General features: G+C 52.7%; 1 protein-coding gene across 6 annotated transcripts in view; it reads left to right on the top strand.

The window, feature by feature from the left end:
* SEPTIN9 (septin 9) overlaps nt 1–24,237 on the top strand; it is a 130,417-nt gene extending 106,180 nt beyond the window's left edge. For all 6 annotated transcript variants that reach the window (XM_051634536.1, XM_051634537.1, XM_051634539.1 and 3 more), the window contains 9 exons: nt 5,641–5,832; nt 9,513–9,641; nt 10,050–10,131; nt 10,936–11,073; nt 16,934–17,051; nt 18,520–18,615; nt 19,531–19,627; nt 21,056–21,107; nt 21,962–24,237. In XM_051634536.1, coding sequence (XP_051490496.1) covers nt 5,641–5,832; nt 9,513–9,641; nt 10,050–10,131; nt 10,936–11,073; nt 16,934–17,051; nt 18,520–18,615; nt 19,531–19,627; nt 21,056–21,107; nt 21,962–22,097 — 1,040 coding nt within the window. In that variant the 3' untranslated portion in view covers nt 22,098–24,237. The remainder of the gene's footprint in view (nt 1–5,640; nt 5,833–9,512; nt 9,642–10,049; nt 10,132–10,935; nt 11,074–16,933; nt 17,052–18,519; nt 18,616–19,530; nt 19,628–21,055; nt 21,108–21,961) is intronic.
* The last annotated feature ends 785 nt before the right edge of the window (nt 24,238–25,022 follow it).

The following is a 25,022-nucleotide window of genomic DNA, read 5'->3' on the forward strand; positions in this document are numbered from 1 at the left end:
GTGTCCAGGTGGATGTGGGACCACAGATTGATCTCTGGGATGAGCTTGGGGCATCCCAGCCCAGAAACACCAACTTGACGAAGCTTGCGGCAGGCGGAGGGTGAAGCTGGGAAATGAAGCAGCAATGGAGGGCCCAGGAGTGGCCATCTCTCGTAAGTGAAAGAGCCAGTGAGGGGTGAGCTGCAGAGGACCATTTCCAGAGTGGGGAGGGGGAGGTGGGCAGTGAGCAAGGACAGAAGCACATGCAATTAGTGGGGACAGCTCGACCTGCACATAATGTGTGCCTGTGGCTCAGTGCTGTGACCCTACCTGGTCACCTACTGAAGCACTAACTTCAGAGCAGGAGTAGCTGCCTCCTTTTCTGCTCTCTAAAAATGGGGTTATCCCCCTATGTCAGTAAAAGGCTTCAAAGCTGGAGAATTTTGCATGCACAGGAGGCACCTGGCCACCCCTCTGACAGCTCATGGGTCGATTTGGTCTGACAAAGTGTAGTTAAGCATTCTCGGCTATTTCTAGGTCGTGTCTGTTGGCACCCGGGTGGAAATACAAGCTGAGAAGGAAATGTAACTGGTTGGTAGGTGGACCTGGGCTGGCTGCCAGCCTGAAACCATAGTCTGATGCCCAGGGATGTGAGGGACAGGCTCCAGCTCAGGCTTGGCTGTGCCAGCCGGGCACAGATAATTGCAGTTGAATAATAGAAATGTGGTTGAGTTACAGTTTGGTGCTACAGGGTCTGTGGCGGTGGCTCCATGCACCAGGCTGAGCCCTCCAGGGTGCTGGCTGCCCCCCTAGTTTGAGTCTGAGCTGTGCCTTTCATTCCCTGGTACCCACACATCCGTGTGTGACCAGCATGGACCTGCTGCATTCAGCACTGGGGCATCCCTCAGTGGCTCTAACTGGGTAGTTGAAGAAAGCAGCAGTGCCTGGGCCATGCTAGGTTTGCATCCAGCCTTAGTCCCTCCCTCCCAACTTTCTGTCCCTTTGAAGGGAAAGCTGTGGCTTTGCCACCTCCTCTGCATGTTGGATCCATTTCCATAGCTTGTGGTCACCAGCTTTGTGTGCAAAGGGGAGAGGCCCTGGAGGCTGTCTGCTCTAGTCCTACTGGCCAGCTGTAGTTGACCAGGAACTATAAATTCACCCTTTGGTTCTGAAAACATCTCTGTTACACCCTATAGATCCAATTGTGTAAGATAGCTGCTCCCCAAAATAGAAAGGTTAGTTTTTGTCTGCATTGCTCCCTCGAAAGCATCTGTGGATATTAAGCTGCCTGGGAAACAGTTGTGTTTTCACACCCTGATGTACTGCTGTTCACTGCTGTGAATCTTCTCTCTGTGTTCGCTTGAACCCACCCAACAAATCTGGAAGGCTGTGGTGTTTCTAGTCTCTGCTGTGTCGAGGGAGGAGGGGTTATCCCCATCACAGCATCCTTGTCTTCTGGGTGCTTGTAGCTTTGCAGAACTGGCTGCAGAATCCCCAAAAGGTGGCAAATGCTTGTTGCTCCCTGCCTCCTAGAGGTGTTTCTTTGATCTACCCGGCAAGCATTAGCATTTCTCCATTGATTGCATGTGTGTGTCTGTAGAGTGTGTGAATGGCAGCAGCAAGAGGTGCAGCCTCCTGGCCTGTCTCCGGTGGCTCCATGGAGCCACCGAGCAGCAAGTCCATCACCAGCCCTGCTCCAGGATCAGCTCTGCCCTCTTGGATCACCAGCATCCCACTCCTTGTGCATTGCTGGAGCAGAGCATAGAGCTGCTGGGTCTAGCTGGGAGCTGGGGTACACAAGATGTTCCCAGTTCAGCCTCCACAAGGGTTATTTAGCCTTTGTGTATCTGCAGTGGAAACACCAGCCTCCTACAGATCCCTTTCCCAGTTCTCGATAAGGCCTACCAGCCCCAGGCTTCAGGCTTTCAGGCAGGCCCACTGCCTGCATTTGCATCCCCTGCCTGCAGCCAACCCAGGTTGTCACAGCCTGATGGCATCACTGCAGCATTTCAGAGCCCTCGGTGTGCTGCAGCCCCTCACCCCCAGCATTTCCCAAAGCCCATCCCCCGGCTGCCTGCATACAACATCCAGCTGGCTGCAGGAGCTGGGGCTCCCCAGGGGCTCCCCAGGCCTCCCTTCCCCACAGGGTGCCTTTCATCTGCTGTTTTGCAGATGTTGGGTTTGGCTCATGTCTGACATGCATCAATTACAGCACAACAGCCCCTAGTCTTTGGCAAAACCAACTTTGGAGTAGCTCTCCTGATTCAACCTGGTGCCAGGGCTGGAGCTGGGGGTCTGTTCCTGCTCAGTTCAGTGCTGCCCTGACAGTCTTGACATCTCCTATGCCCACGTGGAGAGGGTTTCCCTGGCAGAGGTCTTAACACACAAGCACATGTTCCCTTGTGTTTCATGTTTATCCATGAACTGGTGAGCCAGAGGGAGCTGCAGGCCCTGGGCTCTCTGTCCCCATCAGCAAAACCAGCAGCCCACACACTTGCCCAGCCTTTCTCCCCTTGGGAGGGATGAGCAGCTATGTTATAGGGGCACTGGTGAAGCAAGGGTGCATGAGATCTGATCCTGCTCTTGCCAGGGACTTGGTGGCACTCAGGAATTTCTGGCAGTATTGGGTGTATATTAACCCATCCCTCATTGCTCAGGAGGGATTGGCTTGCTGATGCTGGCACCGAGAGTGTCCCTGCAGAGAGCACAGGTCAAACAAGAACAGACTCTGCCCGTGATGTGTCCCAGACAGCCACCACTTCTGCTCCAAGTTATTTCTAGGATCTTTCTGTTTTAGACAAGCATCTGCCAGGAGTGTTCCCTGCTACCCAATGCAACATCCCCCTGTGCCTGTGCTGTGGAGTGGTTCTGTGGCTCAGCCAAATCCTACCTCAGCTGGCACAAACCTCTTGGAGCCAAGTGGGATGCTGGGATCCTTACTAAGGAAAAGACCAGCTCAGTGCTGGGAAGCCTAAAAGAAAAATGAAGATCTGGATTGCAGCATTTCCCTTGGGAGTCTGCTAGTGCCGCTGGGACATTTGTGTCTTTGCACCCCTACTGTCCTGCAGACGCTCCTCGTTCACATGTATTCCTTTTTATTTTATTTTTTCCCAAACAGGAGCCCAGTTCTAGAAGAAAATGTCCTTTGAATCACTTTTTCGCCTCTGGCAGCACCAAAGCAGCATGGGCTGTGCTGCCAGCTGTGCTGCTCGAGCGTGTCCCGGGTGGCAGCGCGCCTGCGTGCTCCGCGGTGACAAACCGTGACAAACCGCCGCCTGCCATCGCCCCGTGCTTCCTGTGGCTTTTGTCGTGGGGGCTGGGATGTCCTGAGCCCTCCTGGCACTGAAGGCCATGTGGCAGGCAAGGCAGCACTTGGCATCTGCTCCCTGTCCACAGACAGGTTTGCCTGCATGTCCCCCTGTCCAGGGAGGGGTCAGCCCCTTCTGCATTGCTTCTGGTTGTTGGTTAGTGGAGCTTGATGGACAGGCAAGAGTGAGGAGGTGCTGAGATGCTCCTGGTCTTTTACCAAAAGTGGAGTGTGGCTTTCTGCTCCATTTGTGTCATTTCTACATTTCCCTGTGCATGCTGCTGGACCGTATCTGCACCTATTTCCCAGGCTGCTGTCCCATCCCATGGGGCCAGGGTGCTTTGGGCTCTCCCATGCATGCAAGTGGTGTCTCCAGGAGTGAGCACCACTGCATAGCCCAGCGCTGCTGCTGGCAGCGTATTTTCCACATGATTTAGGTGTTGGTTGGGTTTTTTTTTTAGTGGTATGTAGGGATTTTTTCCACTTTTGGCCATGCTGGTTTGGAACAGGACTCATTCAGGATCTGCAGTGAGTCCTCAGGCACCCTGAGCCCGCTGGCTTTGCAAGGGCCGGTGAGTTGCCAGCTGTGCAAGAGCCTGAACCCACACGTGCTCTGTGCAGAGCCAAGGAGGAGCGTGTTGCTACCGTGTGTTGGTTACAGCCTGTTTGCTCCTTAGCTCTGTGAGTAATGCTGCTCTGCACAGCCTGGACTGAGAGTTGGAAAAAAGTGTTCAAAGTGACCCAGCAGTCTTTCGGATCAGTTCTGGGTTTGCTTTTTATTATTTCTATAGATTTTTTTTCTGCTTGGCCAGTGTTTGAGCACGTGGAAACGTGCTGTGCTCGCAGGAAACGAGCGCTTCCGCCTCGCAGCCCCTGGCAGGTTCTGTCTGACACGGCTCCTGCAGCTCCTGCCCCTCACAGGAGGAAAAGGGGTGATGGGCTTGTGTTTGGTGGAGCCCCTTTGGACCAGCCATCTTCCTACAGACAGCTCCCTTCATTCCTACACACCAATCCCTTCGGAGGGAGGGAGAGAAAACCAGGCAGTGCTTCATCAAATGTCAGAAATAACGGTGGGGTGAGGAGGTGAGCTGAGTGTTGGAAGGCGTGAAGATGAGGACTTTGCATTAGGTCATTTGCAAATAATAATGGATTTATTATTAATAAAAATACAATAAACAATAAATATAACTAAGTAAGCATTGCAAAAAGCTTAAGGAAAATAAAATGCTTGCTTAGGCTGGTTGTTGCAAGGGCCTGGGCGTTGATCAACAGCAGCCTGGGGCAGGAAGGGCTCTCAGAAGTGTTTTCCTAAACCTGCCTCTCCCTGCCTGCATTCGAGGGATTTGCCCTGTGCAGCTGAGACCTCCAAGGAGCTTGCAAGGACCAGGCTGACCTTGTGTATACTTTATATTTGCTGTATCCACTGTAGGTGACATGGAGCAGCTGGGGCAAGGTGGGAGCAGATTGCATTGCTCAGCAGTTTGTCCTTCCTGGCAGCAGGCGCTCGTGCCTGGGCAAGTGGATGGTTCCCCAATTTTTGTTACAGAGGTGTTAGTTAAGGCAGTAAGTGTCTGTGTTTGCTTCTTCTGAAGTGCTTTGTTAACCTGGAGCTGTCTCGCAGGGGAGACAGGTGCTTTGTCTGCAGGAAACCAAAGAGTTTGGGGTCAGATGTCGGCAGAAATAGAGCAGGATTGTGAAAGCTTTGTGGCTGCGTGGGTGTTGTCTGGCACGACCCGTGTTGATGCAGAAGCATTGGTTTCTGGTTTGTTGGTGAGAAGTGAGCTGGGGCAGCAGCCTCTGCACCCCGTCAGCTGGAGCTCGAGGAGGGCATGTGTCAAGAGACACCAAGGACTTACCTGTGTCTGCAAAGCCATCAAATTCCCTGAAATGTGGCCACCAGGCAGCCCCCAGCAGCCTGCACAGCCCTGTCATTAGAGTGGTTGGGAGGAGCAGGCAGGCTGTGCAGGGCTGCAAGCCTTTAGCAGCAGCACCAGGCTCAGGGCTGTGGTGCTAAAAGCCTTTGTCACTTGCTGAAGAAACTCCTGGACTTGTGCTGAGGACTTTCTTGGTACTGTAGCATCATCTCTCTGCTGCAGTGGCCTTGGTGATGTGGGCAGGAATTGAGGTGAATCCAGTAAATTAAGAAGGAGAATCCCAAATTTAATGTAATTACAGATGAAGGAAGATCCTACGTGCCTCCTTCCTCTTAGCCTCCCAGTGCCCTGAGTCCCTACATGTGCTTTATTTCTGCTTTGGATGCAACAGGCAGCTCCTTTCATTCCCTGCCAGGAGCAGCATCCCAGTGTGCTGGGCACTGCCTGCCACCACTGACCACCCTCTCTTTGCCTCCACAGGTCCAGAGGCAGTTCCCAGCCACGCACCCGGCATGACGGACGTTCCGCGGGATGCCGGCCCCAAGCAGGCGGCGCCGACGCGGCCGGACAAACCGGCTGCAGACTTCGGCTACGTGGGGATAGATGCCATCCTGGAGCAGATGAGGCGGAAAGCCATGAAGCAGGGCTTCGAGTTCAACATCATGGTCGTGGGTGAGTTCTAACCCTGCGCCAGATGCCAGCAACGTGCTCGGCGAGATGTTTTGTTCTTCTGTAATGATGTTTGTCCTCACTGCTCTGTGGGAGCAGCAGCTCAGGCTCAGCATTGGGGTCTTTGCCTTAGGAGTCAGCAATTCCTGCTCCCAGGGAGCTGGCCTGGATTCAGCTGTTGTTAAAGCCAACGATGGGATGCAGCCCGTGGTCCTCTGCACCTTCCCATGTCTTGGGGTGCATTACCCATAGGCAAGTGCCAGAGGGGATCACCTTGAGGGGTGTCAGGAATTGCCATCGCCTTGCAGAGGGCTGCAGCAGCCTCCTTTGCCTGCTGTCCTGGGAGCCCTGCACTGGTTTGGGCAGTCAGCATGTTGGGGCTCAAGGGGTTCCACTGCTGGTGTGGTAGAGCCCTCATCTTTGCTAGTATTTCCTGCAGTTTGGCTAAAAATGGGCTTGAGAGTTTTGTTGTATTTAAGAGGTTGTGCTGAGTAGCTTAGACAGGAGAGGCAACCATGCTACCAGGGAAGAAAATCTACATGTGATTTACTGGTGGGAATGGGTGGGGGCGGGGGATTTTACTGGTGAGAGGGGTTTGCATAGCTGGGATGTTTGGCTTGGACAGCTTCTGCTCCTCTGAGGACCTGCATTGTGGCACAAAAGGTAATGAGAGTGTCCCAGAGGGTGTCCACACGCAGGGAGGGAGGGCTGGAAGGTTGTGTGTCCGAATCCTGCTTCTGTTCCTTACCTTTCCTTGGCTGTGGGGTGGATGGGATGAGGAGTTTTAGTTCAGCTGGAGGCCACTGGCTGCATTGCCACTGCTCTGGCTGCAGCTTCTGCTGTAGGGGTCTGTGCTCCTGAAGCCCCTGGGGCTCCAGTGCCAAGGACTGTGGCTGCAAAATGCTGGGTATACTGGAAAGCTGGATGGGCACCATGGGAGACTGTATGAGAGGGGAAAGGGAAAAGAAATCGGCCTTTTCTGCTTCATTCCAGCTCTTGTTGTCTGACCTGGTCCCATGGAGCCCCTCCTGTGAGCTGAGCTCTGCTCCCTGTGACCAGGCTGTGTAGGCATCCCATCCTGAATCTTCCAGGTGTTGTGGTGATGGGATCTCACCATCCTGCTTCCTTCTGCAAGGAGTTGTGTAGGGCTCTGGGTTTGTGATCTATGGGGAGGACTCCCCAGGCTGGGAGATCACCACCAGCTCAAGTCACTGCAGAACCCGTTCTTGGAAGGTTTTTTAACAAATCCAGCTTTTGCTGCCAAAGAAGCAGCACTCCAGGACGGAGGGATCTGAGCACTGATCCTGAGAGCCTGGAAGTGAAATGGCATGAGCTGAGCCCCCGTTTCCCTGCCAGAAGAGGCACTCATCCCTCCACAAGCAGGCTGTGCCACGGCAGCGTGCTCGGCTTTCTGCTTTGCAGATGTGGAGGGATGTTCAGGAGAGGGCCCAGCTTTGCCTTGGCAGCGCTGTGTGTGGTATGAAAGCCTGTGCTTCAGCACGGCTGGAAAACATTGTTCTTGCCTTGGCAGGCTCTGGGCTGAGTGTTTACAGGCTGGGGAATTTGTGGCAGCATAAACAAGTTGAGCGCTGGCCCTCCCAGAAGACACAGGGAGGGATTCGGGAGGAGCAGCACCTCGTGGGGTGTCCCTCAGGGAGGGGATGCTCTGCTCTGCCAGCCCTCATCCTGCTGCTTTTCTCCAGGGGATGGCCAAGCTTCTAGGAATTAGTTTAGCTCCTTTATTCCCATCCCATCTAAGCTGTGAGTTCTTGCGTTGAAGTTGTTCAGTCACTGATGGGAGATGTGAGGAGGGAGGCGACTTCTCCTTCATGGTAGGTGGGAATTGAGCATCACTGGGGCTTTTTGAGAATCCTGTGTACCAGGGTCACTGTTCAAAAGGATTTTACTAGCCTGACTGAAGCTCTGGAGGCTCCAGGCTAAGGCCAGCTTGGCTTCGTGTTGTCTAAGGCTGTAGATAAGAGAAAAAAAGGTCTAAGCATAAAAAAAAAAAACAAACCCAAAGCACATCTTCTGTGTTCAGTTTTTGGTGCAGAGCAGCAGGAAGGAGAGAAGAGCTGGCCAGGCATGATGAGGCTCAGCCTGATTTCAGCTCAGGGAAACTCGCTGGGCTGCAAACCAGGGGAGATGGGAGTAGATCCGGGTCCCTGGGGTGCAGGGTCACTGAGCGGAGTCAGCCTGTGGCCACCATTCAGAAGGGGACACTGCATCTGTGGCTGCTCTGACAGGGGGGTTGGACTAGATGATCTTTCAAGGTCCCTTTCAACCCCTAGGATTCTCTGTGATTCTGTGTGCTGGCAGCTCTTGCCTCTGGTCCCTTTCCAGGCAGTCCGGCTCCGGCAGCTTGGACAGACACAAGCACAGAGACCAAGTGCCAGGAGCTCTAGCAGCGTGTCTCACTGCTCTGCCCTCTCCCCACGTGCTCCATTTAGTGATGAGCACAACACAACGAGAGCTTCACTTTGGCTCTTTGCATTTACAGAATCACAGAATGGTTACAGTTGGAAAAGACCTCTAAGATCACCAAGTCTGATTTGCCACTCCAGACCTGTATTTGTTTGGCCTCATGGGTTTTCAGGCAGCAGAGGACCAGGAGCACCAGAGCCCAAGCTGGTCCATGAATTTCTTCTGCAGCCCAGCTGTGACAGTAGCTGGTGAACAGGTTTTTCTTTTGCTGGATTGCAGCTGCCAAGGGTAGCATTGCCAGCTTAGCTCCCAGTTGCCGTTTGAACCTGTAAGGAAGCGGGACTGGCCATGATGTGTGCAGGAGCTCTGCAGTGATTGCAGGATGCACAGGACATCTGCTCTCAAGCCAAGTGTCTGCTCCCTGGGTTTTGAGGAGTTGCTGTGTTTTCTTTGCTCTGGAAAAGTTATTCTCTGAGCTCATGGGACAACTGGTCTGGTGAGTCAAGAGCTGCTGGTGTCCCTTCTGCATGGATCAACCTCAGCTCCAGGATATAAAGCATAAAAACACTTCTCTGTAAAATTTGTTTTTTGTTGTGGAATCCACTGTGCTTCCTGGGATGTTGTTTGTGGGATTCAGAGGAGCTCCTGGCCTGGACCTGCCTAAAAGGGTCCTTGCAGCCAGCTGGTCTGATTGCAAAAGCAAGTCTGGCTGGGAAACAGCTGTAGCTGCTGCAGGACTGAGGTTTTGAGGACTGTTGCTGCTGTTAATCCTGTCCAGCTAAGGGCTTGCCAAGCTGCTCCTAAGTCTTCTGTGCAAAGCTGGAGGGGGTATTCTGCAGGAGGGTAAAGGCACAGATGTGTCAGGATGCTTCTTCCTGGCGTTCCCTGGTCCCTGTGCCCTTCTTCATGGCTGCAGGGTGTCATTGCAGCCCTTAAAAACAACCCTGATGGTGTCTGCCTGTCCTCAGGGTTGCTGTGATTTTGGCTGGATGCAAGGAACTGGCTCTTGCCTTGCTTGCTCCCAGCAATCCAGCTGATTCTGAGCCAGGGAAGGAGCTTGGTGTCCACAGCATTGTCCTGCCCAGGATGGATTTAAGCTCCTTGAGCCAAGGAGACTGCAGGGGAGCAGCTGCACCTCTTACATCCCTCCCACAGATCCGGTGCAGGCTCAGTCCATCAGCATCCCCATCCCCTGGCCTCTGCAAAAATAGCCCGGAAACAAGTGAGTGCTGACTGTGGTTTATCCTGCTGTTTTCCAGGTCAGAGTGGCTTGGGGAAATCCACGTTAATCAACACCCTCTTCAAATCCAAAATCAGCCGGAAATCTGTACAGCCAACTTCTGAAGAGCGGATCCCCAAGACCATTGAAATCAAATCTATCACTCATGGTGAGGCTCTGCAGATCACACCTGGTGCTTTGGCTTTTGGTCCTACTCTTGTGTCTCCAGAGGCTTGTGGGAGTTGTGGACCTCCTCTAAAGCTCCACTCCCTTCTTTCTAAAGGGACTTTGACCATCCAGAGATGCTTGCAGGGCTGAGAAAAACACCTGTTTTCTCATTATCCACCAGCATTGACTTAAACTGTGGTGGAAAGGAACAAGTGAGACAGCCACTGGGGGTGACACTTCAGGGCAGATGTGGTTCTGCATCCCTTTGGAGGGCTGATTAGTGCCTGTTAGTGGCTTTAAAGGTGTGTTTCTCCCCCGGGAGCAACTCTCCAGCTGATTTTGGGAAGGCAGGCTTGGCCAGAGCACCCGTCAATGCTTGCCTCATCACTGGATTTCTTCTCCATTGCAGAGATTGAAGAGAAAGGAGTTCGCATGAAGCTGACAGTCATTGACACCCCGGGCTTTGGAGACCACATCAACAATGAGAACTGGTGAGCTGGGAACCAGCGCAGAGGACAGGCAGCTGAGCCAGGACATCCTGACTGGGTGCTGGTGCCAAGGGCTGTAGCCTGGTTGTGGTGTGTGGCAGTGTGGTGCCATGCTCCCCGGGACTTACCCTGGACCCTGTGAGGACCCACAAACATCCTGCTGTTCCCAGCATGAGACAACCTTTGTTTGCAGCCAGGAGCAGCTGTGTGCCAGCCTGGCTGGTCCCTGGACATCCCTCGTGGCTCTGAAGGCTGAACTCTGCCAGGAGGCCCTGGGACAGTGGCTGGCTGTGTGGGATGGTCCCTCCGGGCTGGGACAGGGCTGGCCTGCCCAGCTGCTGACAGGTGTCTTCTCAGCACGGGCTCCTGTGCTGGGCTTTGTGGGATTTGATGCTGCTCTTACTCCTGTGCCACAAAGCAGTGCAAGGAGCCAAGGGATCCCCCCAGTCCTGCCCTGCTCAGCAGATGGGTCCTGGGGAAGAGAGGGGAGGACTTTTCAGCCACTTGCTTGTCTGAACCAGCCAGTAAATCCCCTCCTGCCATGGAGTGGGGAGTTGCCAAGGTGTGAACATGTGAGGTTGGTGATTTCCCTGCCACCTGCAGTTGCTGTATGAATGGGAACTGACAGGAACTAAAACATTCCCTGTGTGTGTTTTGGGTTGGTCGGTTTGTCACATGGGATTCTGTAACACATGGCACATCCCTGGCTCAGCGGGCTCTGCTTCACACAGTCAGGCCAGGTGGGAGGTTTCAGAGTAGTCCAGATCCCCCACACAAACCCATCATCCCGTGTTCCTCTCTCTGCAGCTGGCAGCCCATCATGAAGTTCATCAACGACCAGTACGAGAAGTACCTGCAGGAGGAAATCAACATCAACCGGAAGAAGCGGATCCCCGACACGCGGGTGCACTGCTGTATATACTTCATCCCGGCCACCGGCCACTCGTACGTACCCACCTGCTCACACCCTCGGGCCTTCCCTCTTCTGCCTTTGGTCTCAGGCAGCTCAGCCATCAGGGTCTTCCTTGAGATCCCCCTGTGTTTCCTGGGGACTCCAGGAGCTTGAAGACAGTGCTGAGCTGTCCCTCCTAGGGCTGTAGCACATGGAGCCCTCGCAGTACCACAGCAGAGCTGCTGTACCCCAGAAAAACATGAAGTTTCCTCTTCTAAGGGACCGTTAAAGCCTTCCTGTGCTCTTATTAGCTGCTTGCTTTGCTTTGGTCACCTTGCTTGCTTGACTGAGGATGGATACCAGTCACTGAGCAGTCAAATTGGATGCGAAGGCTGCCTTTGCAAACAGAACATTAATTTTCGTTGCGGTGCCCCTGCCTTTGTAGGGGGAGAAGCCAGTTTCCCTTGTGCTGCCAAGGGAACGAACACCCTCACCCTTTAAGGGTATTTTGTAGGTTGTTTGACTAGTCTGCAAGTGGGATGCAGTTTATTCAGTGCAGAGCTCTCCTGGCTCTGGCACTTCTCAAGCAACAGCATCAAAGGCCCAGATCTTGTTCTTTTTTTTTCTTCATATATTTTTTTTTCCTGGGCGTGTAGCCCGCAGTGAAAATCTGGGGCACTTAAAATGCCTTGAGAAATGTGACTTAAAGTATCACAACAGAAAACGAGACCTAAGTTTGCTTTTGATTTGTGTCAGTTCCTTCCAGTTCTGGCTCTGACTGTGTAGGGGTTTTTTTTGGGTCAGCCTTTTCCTCTTCCCCATGTAGAGATTTATTCCAACAGAAAAGACTTTGTTTTGCTTCTGTCAGTGGGTAGACCAAAAATGCATCCTCCACTGGAATAAAATGACTGCATGGGCCAGTTATGCTCTTCTTGTGTAACCAGCCATTGATTGGGAGCAGAGAGACCCAACAAAACATTTATGGTTGAATATGATAAAGCAGAAACTATTTCAAAGGGAAACGACTTTTTAGGCCAGTCTAGCATGTTGGTCCTGCTTATCTCTGGCCCTGTCTGTAGACCCTGCCTTGGCAGGTCAGGGGCTTGCAGCATTAGCTATGCTCAAACTTTCTCTCATTGCTTTGGGTTTTTAACCCTTAAAAGCACATCCAGTGTTGGACCCTGCAGATACGTGACCTGTGTGGAGGTTGTAAATTTTGGGGGGTGGTTGTTGCCATCCCCAGGCCAGGCAGGCAGTGGCTTGGAGCCCCATCCCCGTGTCCCCTGCCGGAGCCCCTCCAGCCGTGTGCTCTGGTTTCTCTCACCCGCCAGCGAGCAGCAGTTGCCTGGAAGTTCAGCTGCTTTTTTTCTTTCTCTCCAACAAACATGTGTTTCCAATATCCAAGCGAGCCCAGTGGTTGGAGGCTGTTGTTGCTGAGCCCTGTGCTGATCCTCCTTCTCTGTAGCCTGATAGCCCGGATGGGGCCGGTGCTTGGTCCCCAACCCTGGCTGGGGGGAGGACTGTGCCTTCCTGCCCCAGTGTCAGAGATGACCTCTGGCTCTAATGTCCCCTCCTGACATGGAATGGATATAAGCTGAGGAATGAGTGAAGGGGAACAAATCCACCAGGAGAGAGAAGTTGGTGGGAAATTTTGCTTCTCCAAGAGCTTGTGCAGGCATTGAGTTTCCTTGCTGCCCCCTTATAAAGCCCAAGCTAGATTTCTTCTCCCCATGGACAAGCTTTTTCCGGTGCTGTCCATGGGCCCTGCAGGGTGGAGCTGCTGCAGCAGTGCTGGCAGCAGAGGTTCATGCTCATTTTGGAAGATAAGTTTTTTGGAGGCCATGTCATGAAGCCATCATACAATACTGAATGCAGGTTTGTGGCTCCACAGGGGCGGGGACCCGCTACAGGGACAGCCACAGTCAGCTGTGGAGAACCTCACCATGCCCATGTGGAACCATCCATGTGCTTCCCGTGTCACTTGCTCTCCCAGGATGCTTGGTGCCATCCATCCCAGGATAGGGATAACACTGGGCTTGTTTGTGTTGCCTTTGGGGACCTGCATCACCCTGTGATGCAACCAAAGCAGCAGTGACTTGTGTGTCCACCTGTCCCTCCTTGCTCCATGGTCAGATGTGCCACAGGACTCGGCATCCCTTCCCTGGCACTTGGCTGCTGCAGGCAGCTGGGGCTCAGCCTGCTGAGCCATTGGGGGGGAACTTGCTTTTTCTTAAATAAAAAGGGAAGGAGAGGAGGGAAAAAGCAACACTAACCAAGTGCACAGCTCCAGAAGCTGGAGTTGAGGGTTGCTCAGCTCCATTTCAGCCTAGCCCTCCTGTCTGGGCAACTCAAGGGTTAATCAGCAGAGAAGTTTCTGCTCCTGTCTCCCTTTGCAGGGATTTCAGAGCAGGCTTTGCAACCCATCTAGTTTGCACACACCCTGTCCTTCTTGTAACACTCCCATAAAACCATGTTTGCAAAGGCTAAGTAAGGTGCTGGCAGGGGCTTCTGGCTGCAGCTGCACAAGCCCTGCTCTGCCACCCAATAAATATCTCAGCTCTGACCCCTGCAAAGCACCACTCAGCTCTGAAACGGGACTCTGAAACACTGCCTGGCCTCAGCAGCCCCTTCTCTGCCTGTACCAGAGCTGCTGGCTGACAGCCTGCCACCCACTGCAGCTTTCCCCACAAGCTGCCCCTCTCAGGTGCCCACTGACACATCCTGGTGCTGGGAGGCTGCTGGGTGCTCACTGGTATCTGCCTAATGCACAGCTCCAGTTCTTGCTGCTAGTTTGATCTGGGGCAAAACCAAAAGGAAATCACTTTGCAGCTCGACATGAATTTTGGTTCGTATAGTGGTGTTTCAAGGGAACCAGCAGGAATGAGCTGCTGCTTAGATCTTGCCCTTGTGTGGTGACTGTGAGCAATGCAGAAATAACATGTGCCCAGCCATGCACCCAGTGGCTCTAGTTTCCCCAGCCCTGTGGCAAGAGGAGATGGGGGAGCAACCAGGACTGGCTGGGGTGATCTGGAGCCTTTCCTGAAGCTCCTGCTCCAGCCCGTCCACTCCTCCTGGGGCTCCTCCAACCCCTCTCAGCAAAGCCCAACATGCATGTGTGTCTGGTTGCAAGTTTATAATATCAGGGACCTTTTGGGGAAGGGGGAGAAAACATATACTTTTTCTTCTTGAGCTCTACCTTCGCTTTCATGATCTACTTGGAGCAGATTGTGTGCACCCAAACTGAGACAACTCTCTTTCTCCTGCTGCTCTGTGTATTTGTGTAGCTCAGGGTTTCCCTGCAGGTCCTCACCAGGTGTTGGCATCGATGTTTTGTGTGGATGAGCCAAGTCCAGATACCCAGCAGAGACCAGCACTGCTGTGCCTGCAGCTTGTCACAGAATGGTGGTGGTTAAACACCAAAACTGGCCCCTGCAGATCCCAGCAGAAGTCCCTGCTGTCCTGAGCTGTGCCTCGCAGCAGGATTTAAGAGCAATTAGGTCTGGTCTTGCCCCATCATGACCTTTGCCATGTCTGCCTGGGTCTGTACAGGCCTATTAGTGCAAATCAGGCTCTTTGCACTTGTGATGGCCTTAAGCTGTTCATTCTCCTTTGAAGTCTTCAGGTGAACTGGGCTGTCTAGCATCAGGTGTTGTTCTTAGTGAAAAGAACCAGTTTCTTTTAAATACGTAAAGGTTTTTCTGGGCTACCCAGCAGGTATTGGTAGAATATTTAGAAACTTGCAAGAATACCTTAAAAACATAGTTTGCTTTTCTGGGGAGACCCTTGGTTCCCTTCCTGTTCTCCAGGATGGTGCAGGGAGCTGCCCGTGGGAGGTGACCTCCATGTTACAAGGCCCTTGCAGAAGCTGATTGGAGCAGAATGTTGTATCAAAGGTGCCTTGGGCTCTTCTGGCTTTGGGTGTTGACCAGTGTGGGACATGGCTGCTGTGCCTGTGTGGGTGCTGGTGGTGGTGGGCAGGGGTGTGGGCTGGCTTCTGGCTCTGCGTACTGCTCTCAGGCTCACTGCTGGCATCCTCCAGCTACCAGTGAGAGCTCAGTAACAGGGCTCTTACATGTCACTTGAGCTGAAACTCAAATATCTGGCTGATTGTGAATTCATCTACATAGGCATCCTGGTCTTCACTCTAAAAAAAAGAAAGGCTAATGAAGAGGCAGGAACACAGTCTCAGTAGGGAAGAGGCTTTTAAAGGGGAAAAATTGTTTGAAAAACAGCAAAGAGAGAGGAGGGTAAAGAAATCTGCTGGGAAAGGAGCATAACTGCATTACTTCCTTGGAGGTCTGGGAAATACATTATGCAGAGCTCCAAACAATGTTTGCCAGCAGCAAGTCTGCTTAGATGTGTCCATGGGGGTTTTCTTGTGTCTTTTTCTTTTCTTTCTTTTTTTTAATAGCCAAGCTCTTTCTTTCCTGGGGCCCAGGGTGATCTGTGACTCCTAAGTTTGTGTTAGGAGCTGGTTTGTCTGAATGCTGACAATGTGCTCTGGGCTATGTGTGCTGTTAGCTGTGTGGGGAGAAGGTCCATCTGGCATGATCCAGTCTGATCCTTGGGAGAGGAGTGGGTTTGACCAGGGAAGGGTTTGGCTGGGTCACCACTGTTGGCTGTGCTGGAGCAGCCTCAAGCTGCTGTTTTCAGATCAGCTGGAACTGAGAGGGTCTCTCTGGGGCTGGATGTCCCTCCCTTGGGACTGGAGCCAGACAGGGATGGCCTTGCAGGATGGGGACACTGGGTGTATATGAGTGGCAGAAGTGTCCCTTTGCTTCTGGGGCTCTGTCACTGACTGTGCTGCCCCTTCCCTGTGTGCTTTCAGCAGGAGCTTGTTTCCAACAGGCTCCTTAATGCATGAGCACCCCAAAGGTCTCCCCTGAGACCTCTGCGTTTCCTTTTTCATGGCCACATCTGCTCAAATGTCCTGCATGGGTCTATGTGCCCACCACCTCCAGAGCCACCAAGGGGGACCTGCAGCAGCAGGTGGAGGTATCCCAAGGAGGGCTTTACTCTAGCTAGCTTGGGAACCCCCAGCAGTAAAAACACCTTCAGAGAGGACTGAGTAATGAGGGAGAGTCATGGCCAGGAGCCTTCATCACCATCTGCAGCTGGACCAGAGCCCTTGGACACAGACCAAGGTGGCACTGGAGGTCATATCCGTGCTGTCAGCAGGAGCATTTAGCAGGGAGGGGTTTCCCAAGGGGCTGATCATTTGGGTTATGCAATCTCCGCAGCTTTCCTCTGCTGAGACTTTTGTTGTAGAGATCTTCTGACATTTTTTGCTCTCTGAACAAGCAGTTTCTCTTCAGTGCCGTGTGAACCCCTGGAGAATTAGTGGAGCCTTTTTGAATCCCAGCTGGTGGATGCAAGATGCAATCTTGGCTCGTGCACAATGGGCTGGTGCAGGAGTCAGTGCAAGCAGGAAGAGTGACCTGTGGCCAGTTCTGTGTCGTGCTGTCCCTGGGTGGTGGGTGACAGCTTGGATAGGGCTGGAGGCAGTTTCACTCTGTGGTCTCTCCCGAGCTTGATTTGTACATAGTGGGTGGGCTGGCCCCACAGCCAGCATTGCCTGTGCTCTCATCCTGGTTACACCAAGGACATGTGTAGCTTTGGGCAAGTTCCTGCAGTCCCCTGTGGCCAAGCAGAGATAAAAGCCCTCTCCCACTCCCTGGGGCTTTGTGAGGGTTCACAGGTGATAGCAGGGAGCTTTGAAGTGCTGGTCTACAAACCGCCTGTGAGACTGTGCTGTCGTGCTTTTCACAACATGTCTTTATTTTCCCGATCTGAAAAAAGGTTGTTCCCTCTCTGTGTCCACTCCTTGAGTGCCCCCTCACTGCCGAGGGATTGCAGCAGCCCCTTTCCTCACCAGCAGGGCACAAATCCTTTTTTTCCTGCCATGTTTTTCAGGCTCCGACCGCTCGACATCGAGTTCATGAAACGCCTGAGCAAAGTGGTCAACATTGTCCCCGTGATTGCGAAAGCCGACACGTTAACGCTGGAGGAGAGGGACTACTTCAAACAGAGGGTAAGGGGCTGGCTGCTCTTATCTGGGCTCCCATCTCTTGTCCCCATCCCCTTCTGCCCCTTCCCCCTCCCCGGCTCCCCTGCCTTGCCCCGGCAGGGCTGGGAAGGCGAGTGCCTGGCGGGGAGCCCAGCGCGTTCCTGGGGCTGCAGCCCTGAGCGATCCCATGTGGCTGGAGGAAGGGCCTGTGCTCCAACCAGTTCCTTGTGTTTCTTTTGGATCTTTGTCAGTGCAGGATAAGTTTTGAGCTCTTGAGTCTTGAGGCCTGTTTCTCCTGCCTCCTTTGTGATTGTTGGTATTTTCAGGCTGGTTTCAGTTCTTTTAGGAGGTAGAAGGTGCTGCACGTAGCAAACCCAACTTGTGCAGCATCATGCACTGATACAGGAACCAGGCAAAAAAAGCTGGGTTTGCTGAGCTCAGCTGAGCAAGATTTATGGGGGAAGCAAGGCATGAAATTCCCATGGTGGGGAGCCAAGGAGGGTCTGTCTGTACCCACAGAGAGACGTGGGCTTTTCTCTGGGCACCCATACCTAGTGCTGCCTAGAAATGGAGATGGCCCACTGTGGGGTTTAGTAAGGGGCTGTAAATCCATTTCTGCAGCTGATGGATGTGGCTGCAGGTGTGGTGGCCTCAACATTCCCTGCAGAAGTAAGGAAGCCACTGAGTTTCTTGGTCCGTGAATCTGAATTGCAGGGAAGTGAAGCAAAGGGAAAGGAGGTCTTGCCAAAGGAGCAGTTTCAGGGGCCACCTCCACTGGTGGACAGGACATTAGCCAGGGTATGTTTGATGCCTCTGTGCAGAAGTGGATGAGCCACCCCTTCCCACACCAGTGTCTTCCCAGTTCTTCGTGAGCAGGATCAGGCATTGAAATATCCAGACTGGTTTTGGGGGCCAAACCCAACCTCTGCAAGCAGTGGAGAATGCTCCTCTGTGCTCCCTGTGAGCTGAGCCTCCACTCAGGAATCAGGTTGCAGCATCTCTGCCCCTTGCACAGAGGTGATACCCTTAGAGGCCACACTTGAAGTTGTGTGTGTCCCTGTCCCCTTGGATCAGGCACTGCCAAGACTCCTTTTCCAAGGAGCATAAGCAGACACCAAAAAGCAGCTTCTTAACTTTGGGCTACCTGCCTGGAAGCTACATTCCCCATTGCTTGGTGCAGCTTGTATTGTCTTACTGTGTTTTTTAATCCCAAAGCAACACCCAGCTCATAAAACTTCATCTCACCAGTCTGAACCATGTCTTGGCACCAGATTCTTGCAGAGATTCCAGGGCAGGTGCCTGGGAGGTGTGTGGCAGTTGAACACAGGTCTCTGTCCCCAGGGTGGGCAGTGTTTAGGATGGAAGGGGAAGATGTTGCTGCTGGACATTGCTCACGAGAGCCTCTTGAGTTGTTTGGGAGCTGCTGCTGTGGTGGGAGTGCAGTTCTTCTGCCCATGTCTCCTTCATATGTTCCTCTGTTCTTCTCTCCTAGATAATGGCTGATCTTCTTGCCAATGGGATCGATGTGTATCCTCAGAAGGAGTTTGATGAAGACTCTGAAGATCGGCTAGTGAATGAGAAATTCAGGGTTAGTGCCTGGTGATGTGGATTGGATGGGTTTGGATGGGCCCTGCAGCTCTGGGTGCTGGTGATGTCCTGGGGGGTCTCTTGCAAAGTGCCTCTGTTTTTGTTCCAAAGCTGCTGTGCCCCTGTCCAGAGGATCTGCCCAGGACCGAGGGTCCTGCCAGAGCTTAGACCAGGGATAGGAGGGTGAGAAAGGTACCTGGGGAAGGTGTTCTGTCCATGTCACTGCTCCTTCCTCTAGCCTCATTCCTCGAAGGTGCCCTCAGCAACCAGTGAGCAGGGAGGTCCCATGGCCCCTGGCCCTGCCCCAGGACAGGGGCCCCATGGCCCCTTGACCAACCCTGGTGGAGAAGCAGCCTGCCGGGTGCCTGGAGGTAATTTGCCCGTAGGCTGCTCTGCTTTCGTGGCTGTCCAGTTCCTTTCTGTAGGAACTAACTAAGTTTTTTTGCTCAAAAGACAAGTTCAAAGAAGAAAAATGTCTTTTAGAGCCTCTTAAGTACAAAGATGGCACCTTGGTCAGGAAATGACTGAGCCACATGTTGCCAGACGTTGGGGGCAATTCCCAGGGAAGCATCATGATACTTTGCCTTGTCTGTGCTCTGGCAATTGCCAGTGAAGTGCTGGGCTAGACTGGTTTTGGGCTGTTTTTATACTGGTTTTGCACTGGGCGTGTGTGTGAGAGATGCTGTTGTCCAGGTGTGGGAAAGGGTTCTTCTTCGCCACATCTGCTTGCGACACCAGGTCTTGGGCTGCCTGTGGTCCCTGGCAGGCAATGCTGCTCAGGAGCATCAGGGACAGACCAGCTCGTCCCATGAAACTCTCACCTGAAAGCACCTTGATGTTGGACTTTGCTCACTGCCTTGGCTTCCTGACCTGTTTTCAAGAGGAAAACGTAACCTTTTTTTTTGTCATTCTTCAGGAAATGATCCCATTTGCAGTAGTGGGAAGTGACCAGGAGTACCAGGTTAATGGAAGAAGAATCCTTGGAAGGAAGACCAAGTGGGGCACCATTGAAGGTAAGTTGTCCTTGTTTCCCTACCTCCTGAGCCCGTCTCCCTGCCCTGACAGAAGGTGATGAGGTCCAAACCCAGCAATTAGAAGATGAGGTGTATACAGTACTTCCCTGCCCCTCCAAAGAAAATCACTTCCCTGGTGTTCAGGCACTGAAAACACCTTGGCCAGTGCTCCTGCTCTGAGTTCCTGGGCGTTTGTGTGCCTCTGGGGGCTGCTGAGTGCTGCAGGGGACACTTGTGGGTTTCTTGTGGCCTGGCTCCTGCTGGTTGCACGGTTAAATGCCTAAAGGCTGGATTTGAGGGCACAGGAGTGAAGTGCTGATGTCTCTGTATCTCAAGCCCAGATTAGAACCTTTCCCCTTGCATCTCTAGGTCTCTGCACCCTGTGCCGTGCATCTGGCTGGTGCCCTTGTGGGATCTCTTCCTTCTTTATCCCATCAGCATCTTCCTTTTTTATCCCCCCATTTTAAATCATGGTTTAAAGGCTAGATGAAGGCTTCTGCCTCCAGTGCTTCTACACATTTCCCTGTCCCTGACAGCCGACTGGAATGTCTCCGGTGCCACCCGTCTTACCTTCCTCCTCTTCACTTAATGGGTTTTTCTCATTTACGAGTCTTTTTAATAGGAATCCTGTGTTGAAGGATGGCTTCACAAAGATGCCAGGGAAATCAGTGCATTTTAAAGCTCTGCTGCCCTCTTGTGCTCTGCCCATGGAAGCTCTGAGTTTAAACATTCACCTTCTGCATGTGGCATCGTTCTTCAGCACGGGGAGGCCCCAGGACCCAGCCGTGGCCTCGGGCTGCTTTTGCAGAGCAGTGTTAGTTGTTGTCTTGCCATTTTTGCATTATGTTCAAGCCTGTTTGGGTGGAGAAAATTTTTTAAAAAGGGAGTTGATCCTTTAAATTCAAATGCCTGGTAGACTGTGGACTGTTAGACTGATTGTGCTGGAGCAACACCCCTTGATTTTTCCCTCTTACAAACACTCTTGCTCACTCCAAGCCCTGCTCAGGCAGCAGCAGCCTCTGTCAGCAGGAGATCATGTCCTTCTAGAGCACCAGCAGCCCGGGCAGCAAAGTCACTGTGGAGCTGTGCCTGGTGCTTGCTGCAAAGCTCACTCCGTCCCTTCCCTGCCTTGTTTGGGGCCCACTTAAGCTTGTGTTGGTCTACAGGGGGGTTCGTGGTGGGAGATTCTGCTGGAACATCCTTCATTTGGTGGGAGATGGTGGGAAGGGACAGGTACCTGGGTAAATCACCTGCCTTACAGCAGCAAGAAAGGACTCTTTGAGTATGGCACCCTAGAGCCCCTGGGGGCAAGTGTCCATCTCAGCCCTCTACGTGCTAGTAAAGCCCCATAGGTTCTTCCTTACCCCAAGTGGTTGTCATACTCATGTCATGGGTACACACTGATGGGTTTCTCTCTCTTCCTACCAGTGGAGAACACGACACACTGTGAGTTCGCCTACCTGCGGGACCTCCTCATCAGGTCAGTAGAGCTGTGCCCTGTGCCTGTAGCCTTTGGTCACCAGGTGACATCCAGAGAAAGGGGAGAGCCCAGTCCAGCTTGAAGCAGCAGCCTCTTCCCTCTGCTCATCCCTCCATCTATCCATCTCATCCCAGACTGCTGCAGTTCTGCAGCCCCTCTGTGAGGGGTGGCCCCCCTCAATGGGACATGGCTTCAGGGGGCTTTTCTTAGCTATGGTGCTGAGTTAAGGGACGAGAGGAGCAGTGGATGGGTCAGGACAGACTCCAAGATTGCTGGCAGTGTGCTGTGTGGCTCCAGCTTGTCTTCAAGCAGCTGGGAAACCTTTTTCCCTTAGTGATCCCTCACCAGTACCAAGTCCTTCTCCCAGTCTGGTGACATCACCCTCCTGCATCCCAGGATTGTGCCACTGGGGGTCTGGGTGATCGCTAGTCCTTCTTGATAGTGGAGTCCCTTCTGCAGTGGAATGGGAGGCTGAGCCCCCTGGGCTTGCTGGAGGGGCCATTGGGCTCTTCCTAAATGCAGGATAAACACTACACATGTGAGCTGTTGCTGGCAGATAATGTGTGGGGCTACAGAACCCAGGCAATTGCAGGGCTGGGGTCTTCCTGGATGGGTGCTATGCAGCCAGGGCTCCATGTACCCAAGACTCTTGGTACAGGTGAAGGCTTCTTGTCTTGGCTGCTCAGAATTGTCTTTGCTTCCCCCCATGCCCTAGTTATTGTTAAGCAGTAAAGCAGGAGGGGAAATTTGGGCTGGCGGGGCTGTTTGAAAGCAGAGGTTGGGGGCTGCAAGGGCTGGGCTGGCTGAGCCTGCACCCAGCGAGGTGCCATTGCCCCCATCTCCCTTTCTTGCAGGACGCACATGCAGAACATAAAGGATATTACCAGCAACATCCACTTTGAAGCCTACAGGGTGAAGAGGCTGAACGAGGGCCAGAGCTCGCTCTCCAACGGCGTGACCGACAAAGAGCTGGTGGCTCACGAAATGTAACCGTCTCGCTCCGTAGCCAGGACCTTGCTCGCTCACGCTCGCTATTTCTCCCCTTTTCCCTCTTTATTTTTATATAAATCCTCTGCCACTGTCCCTCTTCCCACCCCCCCTAGCCCCCTGCCAATGTTAACTGACCAAATAACCAGACGCTGTCTCTGTCGTGCGGAGCGGAGTGACCGCTCGCTCCCACCTGCTCCATGGCTCGGGTTTTCTGCTCAGCACCCCCCAGCAGCCCTGGGCTGGGGACCTGTCCCCTGCAGAGGTTGGGCTCTCACTGGCCCCCAGTGTTGGCTTGACAGCCAAGCTCAGGGGAGCAGATCTGAGGGCCCGGCAGGGTTGGGATGCCCCCAGGAGCCCTGCCTGCCCATCCATGCAGAGGCTCTTCTCCGTCCGTTGAAGGCAAGGGTTCCTCCAGGTGAACGTAGCCTTTGGAAGCAAGGTACTGGTATGAAGAGTGCAAGACGGTGCCATCCTTGTCTCCTGCCACCTCCTCCAAGCCCTCTGCAGCCCTTTGGGAACCACCAGCCCCCAACCCAGCCCCTCTACCTTGCCTACATGCAATAAACTGGGAGTGTTTAGGTGTCACCTCGCCTGTCACTGACCCCCGGCCAGGCAGAGTGACCTGCTTTGGGAGAAGTGCCTTTTCAGACTGTTACCTTGCAATAGCCTGGGAGTGGGAAGGGAGGGAGGGCTGCCTTGTCTGTCTTTACAGCCTACAAAAGGTCTGCAACACTTTGTAGAGACTCCTTTTTCCTCTCCTTTGGGCCACAGATGTGGCTGATGTCCTGGGAACATTCGTATATTTATTTTTCATTCAGTTGGGTGGGTTTTTTTCTGCTGAAGGCTCCAAGTGTGTTTGTCCAAAGGGGGCTGAGAGGGGAACATCTCTGCAAAGCGGTGGTGGGAGATGGATGGCTGTCCTGTCTGACCTGTGTGATTCTTGGGCTTTTCCCTATGTCAGGAGGCTGTTGGGTATTTTTTTATTTCTTTTTTATTATTTCTTTGATCCCCTGTGTGACATGTCTGTGTAACACACTCCTCTGTTCTGCTAGTCCTTGTGCAAGGGGTTTGTCCCTGTGCAGACCGAGCCCCGCAGCCGTGGGGAGGGCTGGGGCAGTGTTTGTGGGTGCTGTGCCCCATGGCCCCCCCTGCTCTGCCCCTCATCACCTCCTCTTTCAATGAGTCTCCAGTAAGTAAGACCCTGCAAGGGGGAGTTGGTGAAATAACACCATGACACAGCAGCAGGTGGTCCTGGAGCAGAGCTCTGCAGTCCTGCCCCCTCCCCAGCTCTGCTTGCCTTTCTGTTGTCTGCCCCGTCAGTCTCCGTATCCTCTCTAAGGGAGAAAACTTTCTGCAAATCACCTTTTTTGGTTTTTTTGAGGGGAGGGCACATCCCATAATGGCAGCGTGTCCCACCCTCTAGCACTGGAAGGCACCTGCAAAGCCCACCTGATGGTCTCCACAGAGGGCAGAGCCACCTTCTTCAGCACAGGTGACCAGAAGGAAGAAGGTTGCTCTCCTTCTTGGTGGGCATGCCCAGATAACCTTGCTCAGCGGGGGGTTTGCAGGGGCTCCCCACACACATCCCCCCCACCCCAGCAGCCAAAGGGGTGTGTGTGGGGAGGAGCACCACAAGGAGAACCCACTCTCCCCCTAACTCACATTTCTCCCCCTGCTACAGCACGACTGTTGGGGAAGAACAACTCTCTACTTGCTGACTTGCTATATTTTAGCAAAAACAAGACCCAAAAAGGTGTATTAAATGAAAATATATATATATATATTTCAAGTGTTAAAGAAAAAGACTATGAAAGGGGAGAATATCTCTTGTGTGAGGCACTTCTGCAAATATCATCTTAAACTTTTCTTTTCCTCTAGTTGATATCTCAAGCTGGGTCAAGCAAGACACGCTGCTTTCTCCTTTGTAACCTGATCTATTTTTTTTGAAGAAAAAAATAAATAATACAATTTAAAAAAAACAACAACAACAACCCAAAACACAAAAACAAATCATCCAGATCTATTCAAATGGCCTTTTGGGGGTTCTAAGCATTATGACAAATTTAGTCCCTTTTTTTTTGTATAAATAATAGTGTTTAATATGTATTTCCCAAAATAAATGTTTCAAATGCAACTAGAAGGAGGCTTGTTTGGAAATGTCTGTTCCCAGCCTTGGTGTGGTTGTTGCTGCAGGAACCCCGTGGGGCTGCAGGTGATGAGTGAGTCCTGCTCCATCACTGCTTTGCTCTGCTCACTTTGGGATGAATGTTTTATTTATTCCTCACCTCCTTAACTCTTCCTACCCCAGATATCTGCTCCAGGTACTCTACAAAATGCCAGGCCAGTGCAGCCTCCGTGTCCGTACAAATCCTGAGGGAGGCAGGTGGGTCCCCTCCTTCTGCTTTTGTGGTGAAGCTGTTTCTACTGCAGTTGCTAATGTTTTTCTTAAGAAGTGGGTTGCATCTAGTTCAAGGCCAGACAGCAGCTTGCCTGTCACACAAATGTGGCTTTGGCTTCACTGGCAGATGGTCTTCAAAACCCTTTACATCTGCAGGGTTGGCCTTGGGGTGCCCTTGGAAGTTGGCTTCACTTTAAGGACTGGGCTTCCTGAAAACCATGTTTCTCTTTCCTATTGCAGACAAGACATTATCCCGTCTGGTGTTTATCTTACATGTCTACTGCATTTTTTCCTCCTAAGTAAGTTGAACTCAAAAGCCATCTGGACATGGTTGTGGGCAACCAGCTGTAGGTGGCACTGGCTGAGCAAGTGGTTGGACCAGATGACCTCCAGATGTCCTTTCCACCTCAACCCCTTGGAGATTCTGTTGTCCTGGTACTGTATGAGAACAAAACCAACAGAGCAGAAGTGAGGTTGGGTTTCTCTGGGTGTGTAGGGTACAGGATAGGTTTATATACATTTTTCTT

Source organism: Apus apus, chromosome 17, assembly GCF_020740795.1.
Source record: "Apus apus isolate bApuApu2 chromosome 17, bApuApu2.pri.cur, whole genome shotgun sequence".
NCBI classification, from domain to species: domain Eukaryota; kingdom Metazoa; phylum Chordata; class Aves; order Apodiformes; family Apodidae; genus Apus; species Apus apus.